Source organism: Atractosteus spatula, chromosome 11, assembly GCF_055471065.1.
Source record: "Atractosteus spatula isolate fAtrSpa1 chromosome 11, fAtrSpa1.hap1, whole genome shotgun sequence".
In the NCBI taxonomy this organism is placed as follows: domain Eukaryota; kingdom Metazoa; phylum Chordata; class Actinopteri; order Semionotiformes; family Lepisosteidae; genus Atractosteus; species Atractosteus spatula.
In genome coordinates this window covers 28,349,767-28,356,307 of record NC_142716.1, presented here as the reverse complement: position 1 = coordinate 28,356,307, position 6,541 = coordinate 28,349,767, and the positions used below count along the sequence as shown (strand labels likewise).

Below are 6,541 nucleotides of genomic sequence, written 5' to 3'. Positions count from 1 at the left end.
TTTGAGAAAAGTGTAGTGTTGAAAGCTAATACACACGTATATTCCCCCCCGATATATTCAGTACTTCATTCAAAAAATTTTTTTTTAGATGCATGACTTCCTCATGATACATATCCTTTCTAAATACATTTTACTTTTGCTATTAAGGTCAGTACTGAATAGTTTTGGAACATGTAAAGGTTTATTCCATGCTGAAAAGAGAAGAAAAGAAACAATATTTCAGCTGTAGAGTCTTCTTCAGGTGTCAGTTCCCGTTTCTTTTCTTCTCTTTTGCAGCCTACGCGTGTTGACGCACTACCTACTTGAGCTACTGCAGAGTTTTCTTACATATTACTTACCACCATTTGCTTTGACTTGGAAAAACTATGCAGTATCGTTTGAAAAGCAGCCCTTTCTTGTTCGTCTATTTCTGCCAGCCACGTGTTACTGGCAGTCCTCAAATGTGTCAACTACTGTGAGGAAGGCCTTCCACACTCCAGGCCTGCTTGTGCACACAGCCCCGCCTCCTCTTCTCGTTTGACTGATCTCTCGGTTCGTGTCCGCGATGCAGGTCCAGTGCGGACCCCCGCCCTTCGTCACACACCACTTGGAGTGGTCCACCATGATGCCGAAAGGCCTGGCCTCTGGCAGCTGCATCGTCGTCACGTTGTACACCTTGTGCGCCACGGAGCAATTCGACGGCAGAGGCCGATGAAGCTTCCCCCAACTTTTGGCAAAGAAGTCGTCTCCTAAATAGTTAACCAGCAAACCCGAGTAGAGATCTGAAACGGAACAGAGTCACAGGTTCCATGTTAGAATCTGTCCCAGGCACACTTTCTACCCAACCAAAAACAGGAAGTGCACTTGCTACCAAAACGTCAAACTGGAACCGAGAACAAGTGAATGTGTATTTCTCCCCCCCCTCTCTGAATGCTGTAGTGTACTGGCTGCTACCCAGAACGTTCTTTTTTAAATCAACACCACCAATATACAGTAGTTCAAGTGTGAAGTGTGACATATTGCTTTTGAAGGGCGGTGTTTGAAACTTACTGGATTGTTCCTTTTCTACATAACCTTTATTTTAAATGTATTTAAATAAAATATGACAACCGTTTCCAATAACCTTTAAAGTAACAGCAGAATGAGATCCTTGGATCAATTAATCAATTTCTTTTCAAAACTAGTTGAGTTTAATGGAACAAACTGCACGTGTTATTTAAGTCCTGGTTCCTTTCAAGAAACAGCAGGATGAGATCCTTGAATGAACTACTAAGAAATTAGCTAAATGGGCCAAATGTAACCTCTCGTGTTCTTAGGTATTAAATGGTATCTAAAGAAGCTACACAATTTATATTTTTATCCTTTCTTATGTTTAAATCAACATACCAAGAAAAAAACATTTGTTTTAGATTGTTGTATGAATAAAAGATTGAAATATTCTATTAATCAATTTCCTCAAGAATTGGGCTTTACAGAATGTTAATAAAGCACCTACAAACTACCTCAGACACAAATCCTAAACCTAAATTACTACTGAATATAAATGAATGCTTTACTAACATCCCATAAAATCTCTGTTGAAAGAAAGCGATGCTATGAAACCTTAAATCTAAAGTGTAACCGCAGAAACATGTAGGAAAGTTCAGTTTCCAGGTGGCAGATTGAGAAAGTTTCACCAAAACGAAGTCTGCTTTTTTATATAAATACATCTTCAATTGGGAAAGGCTTTGACTAAAAATAAACTGGATATTGTTCCAACAAAATCTTTGTGAGAAAGTGGGTCTTGCTGGCTAGAAACGGCCAACATACAATAGAGTTAGACTTTGTAAAAATTAAATAAATTCAGATTCTGAGAGGCTCAATAAGTGCTTGTTCAGAGTAAATCAGACATTGTTGTCCGAGTTTCAGCAGTGATACATAATTCACAGAATACCAACACCAACAGGGCTGGGCACTTTGGGATATCCAAGCGATCTCAGACGCGTCCGATAACTGCAACCTCTATGACCAGCTGGGCACCAGTGCTCTTGTAGTGTTGTCAGTGAAAGAAACATCATTGGTACAACTTATGCCAACTCCGACACTTAGCATCACTGTGGGGCTGTTATAGCACATATTTTGAAGGAATAAGTACATTTCGTCATCTCTTCCAAGCTGGTACTGGTCTGGAACTGTGATAATTCATTTGTGATTTTAAAATGTAGAGGCATGCAAAAAATTAACTATTGATTCCAAATATCTAAAATGAGAAAAATAGCTGATGTGACATTTTCACTTCTCCAGGAACAAACTGCAATAATGAAGCACAGAGATTGTTTATGGATCATGGCAACTGTGTTGTTCACTACTGTTTCTGTATTTTGAATTGGAGAATAGTTTCTAAAGAAGCGATCAGTTGGGAAAAAAACGTGATCCATAGACTTAACTGATTTTTTTTGCAGACTCTAGCTCTGCCTTGGCGTTCTTTTTCTGAACACTGACAGGTTTTGTGCCTTCGCAATGTTGTTTCCCCCCATCTCACACATTGTTTGAGCAGCTTTTGAAAAGAAATGCGAATGAAGGGGGATGTCTGAAGTAAGTTGTAGAACAGAAAAATACGTTTTGTTTAATCTTAAAACCAATATCTGGCATTGGTATGGGTGGTAGTGCCATTTGCATAAGGGAAATTTCAGATCAACTTGCATTTATCAGAAACTTCATGAAAAGGAATTGAGATTCGAGAGGGAAGAAGTGGTGCTCACCGTCGTTAAATCTAGAGTATTTTGCAAAGCTGGTGAAAGTTTCCCCTGCTAAAGATGTCAGGGGCAGCTGCATAAACCAAGGCTCTTTCCTGGGATAGCATGTTCTCTGAGCCACACACTGAAGGTCTCTGTGGAAGGTTTGGGGGATGTGATAGTCAAAAGAGTATACATGGATATACTGGAGTTGCACAGCTGTAGAGACAAGAATGAAAAATAACCAAGAGTAAGCATGGCATTTTCATACATCCAGGTCAAATGCCCCCTTTCTTTTTCCATTAGTTTGGAGAGTTTCCTTTATTTATTTTCATTTGTTAAACTATCCTCCAAGTTCTGAAATGTTGACATACATTTTCAGCAGCCACCATACACATCATTTAGATTTAATTAGAAAGTCTAAGGCTATTTCGGTATTTATTTTCATCTGTATACACAATGAGGTGTAAGTCTATTAGTGTCCACCTATTCTCAGGGTTATATTAAGCGTGCATATGAAATTGAACCACCAACAGATAATAACAGAATAGACTGGTTTTTGCCCCACAGGTAAATTTAAAATAGGAAAAGAACAGGTGCACCAAACCAGAACAAAAACTGCCAATACTTGAATCTTAAAATCTGGAAAAATTGTACCAAAGGCTTTCAGAAAGTGATAGACAGCTGCGATGTCAATGCCATGTACATACTAAAGCTGTATGTTCATGTGAACGCCTACCTATGTCCTTGAAGGTGCTGTATGTGTAAGTCCCGCAGAAGAAGGTCTGTGAATTTTCATGCCCACTGGAGGGCCAGAATGATGTAGAATGATTTTTCACATCTGGAAGCTCTGGGGTGCTGTGAACCAGCCACACTCCTGTCTGTCTGTCTAACATCACAATCCCTGAAAAAGGTCACACAAGATACATTCAAATCTCAAAATTTGATCGTTTTTGATCCGTCTGTTTTTTCAGTTTCAATCTTTTTAAAGGACAAGTCTGCTCTTTTTGAACAGAGTCCATTATCAAGCCTGCTTCCAGCTGACGAATTCAATTAATCAATTCAGTTCAAGAATCAAACAAGAACTGTATAATTGATCAAACTAAACAAAAAAACTTCTATTTTGGGCTAATTTCAATTCTCTTAATCTGACTTTTGGCTTTTTTGTCCAACCGAATTTAACTGAACATACTTCATGGCCAAAAGTCAGATTAAGAGAATTGAAAACCATAGTCCAAAATAGGACTATTCTTAATCCTATTAATTATTTTCAGTTCTCTTGAACTGACAATTGGCCATGAAGTATGTAGATTTATTTCTTAATCTCAACAATTTAATTTACTGTATTCATTTAGAAATGGGCTACTGTAAATTCAATTCAATAGAAACCTAGAGCCCAAAACAAGCATCTTTAGTTTTGTTTTACCCAGCAGATGAATCTTTTATTATAAACATCAGTATTATATTGACTTACAGAAGTGTTTTTAAACTCAGTGATTTTCACCAGGAGAAAAAGCTCTGATGGCAACAGATTTGTTCTTAGCTTATGTGATGCCTCAGTAAAAGAAATGTAAATGGGGAAAAAAATAATGAACAAAAACAAGATGGAAATATATACTTTAAAGCTTTATGATTCAAGTTTTAAAACCAGAAAACACAGAAAGCTGGTGTTGGTATTCTTCAGAAACAGTACAGTATATACTTCGGACGTGCCATCATGTCTTGACCATATTGAGTAAATCATAAAATAAATGTTTTCTACTGAATCAATGATTTGGACAAAATCTGCAGAATCACACATGTAAATGTTCTACCCTGAAATAGTGTAAATTTTAAAATATTTTATTTTAGATATATATAAAATTCACATCCTGCATATGTAGCAAACATTGCACTTGGCTTTAATCATAGCAATAAGCAAGCAAACCCAGCAAGTATTACGGATACAATTATATTGTTTGTTGTGCTGTCTATGATGTTTTTCCCCCCCCCCCCCATTTTCTGTGTCCTTCTGTCTTGTACATTATAAAATGTTACTTACCTTTGCTGTGTCCAAAAGATGAAGGAGCAGGTTTAAATGACTTTGGAGGTTGATCGTTGTATAGAAGATACCCAAAGTCCACAGTCTTTTAGGAAGGAATATAAAAAATATCAATACAAAGTTTGTATTTGTATTGCACAAAAGGCTTTTGAATTATAAGAGAAGCCTGTGAAAATAAACAGATCGAAAAGACAATGTATATCCTGACCTCACTTTCTGGGAGATGACACAGATTATAAATAAAGGTTTCTTACCTTTTTATGAATGTAGGACAAAAAAGGCTGCAAAGTCTGCCCCACTGCACTCTTGGAGTCATTTACCAATTTCTTCCCATATACCCAGCCATTGGTATGGTCATCCATGTAGAGGTATCGCAGACCTCTTCCTTCATCGTGGTCTGGCAGCTTATACAGAATAAACCTGTATGATTCCAAAAACACATAAAAGAGTATTACATACTGTATACTGCTCTAGAACTGTGACACTGTACAATGTGTCCTGGGTGTTGGACAGACAGTGTTAACTGTTGTGATCACTAGAAAATAAAAAGGGCACTTAAACAATACTAGTGTCTGTTGCCAGTCTGTGGGTGCACTGGTGCTTCTGGGAGATGAACAGAACCTGTGGCAAGAGAAGAAGGGTCAAGCAGCCTTGATCATTTCTAGGTGATGTAGTGGCCTACAAAGCGAAAATAGCTCTTGTTTTTAGGGGTCGCCCATGTTTGACATGAGCATTGTGGAAAAACTGGAATAATCTTATGCGATTAGAGCTCATTTTCTGCATTTTAAACCAGCAGAGCTCTGTAGAACTGAACTGCAGCAGTTGACAAAGAGTCAACAGTTGACTAAAAGAAGCGAGGCAAGGCAAGCATCTCACAAACATTACTCAACTCAAGAATACATTCTGGTGAATCGTTTCAAAACGAACTATTGAAAGGAAAAAAACACTTTAAAATCCAATAGTAATTTCTTTATGACAAAAAAAAATCATAGACACTGTACCCTGGATTTACAGATGCAGCCATTCAAAGTGCGCGGCACAGGCACATACCGGGGGTAATTGGCTACGTCATCGCGCATCGTGACGCGAGATGACGCAAAATACCGCGGTACGTGATTGGTTGACCGACAGGGGCACTCGTGGTGCATTGGTCGGTCGTAGAAAGATTTAAATGTCTTTACTGTGCCCGTTTAAGTATTGAATATTTATATGGAATTTTACCCCTGAAGGGAAATCTTAGTAGCTGAGCATAAAAAGAATAGGAGCATACTGTAACGCGTGTGAAGGCCATAAACGATATTAATTTTGGAACATAAACATACAGTATATGGCTGGTCTCTGTACTTTAAAGAAAAAATACACACCAGTATTCCATTTCTCCCTAAACATTTTAAGCATCGAAGTCCTTAACTAACGTGATACCGCAGTTAACAAGCATACTTTTAGAATTTGCTTAAAAGGGAATATAATATGGAATCGCGTATCTAAAGAAATTAATAACGATATAATTATATTCATGTACCGCAACACAAAAATGTGTAAGAACGCTGTACGATGTCTGTTGATAATGTTTCTGTAGGGCTTTTTCAACACTCCTTATGTGGCCTTGCCAGTGGCGCTGTGGGTTAGGTTCCCGACTCACACATCAAACGTTGGGTGTTTGAATCCAGCTGGAGCCATGACTCTTTTTTTAACAAACATTTCTTTGAAAAAATAAAATAGGGTTAGTGTTAGGGTTACTGTCAAACTAAATCAACAATTGATTTAAGGACGATCTGTCAAAGTGCAATGAAATACAATATTGTTG

The 6,541-nt window shown here is 37.8% G+C and overlaps 1 protein-coding gene across 1 annotated transcript; it reads right to left on the bottom strand.

The window, feature by feature from the left end:
- Positions 1-423: 423 nt before the first annotated feature.
- On the bottom strand, positions 424-5,806 carry LOC148823796 (deoxyribonuclease-2-alpha-like). The gene is made up of 6 exons (XM_088927148.1): positions 5,802-5,806; positions 4,989-5,154; positions 4,735-4,819; positions 3,433-3,597; positions 2,721-2,912; positions 424-761 (listed from the first exon to the last, which is right to left on the bottom strand). Exons 1-6 carry the CDS (start codon positions 5,804-5,806, stop codon positions 424-426), a joined length of 951 nt encoding a protein of 316 aa, XP_088783274.1.
- Positions 5,807-6,541: the final 735 nt, after the last annotated feature.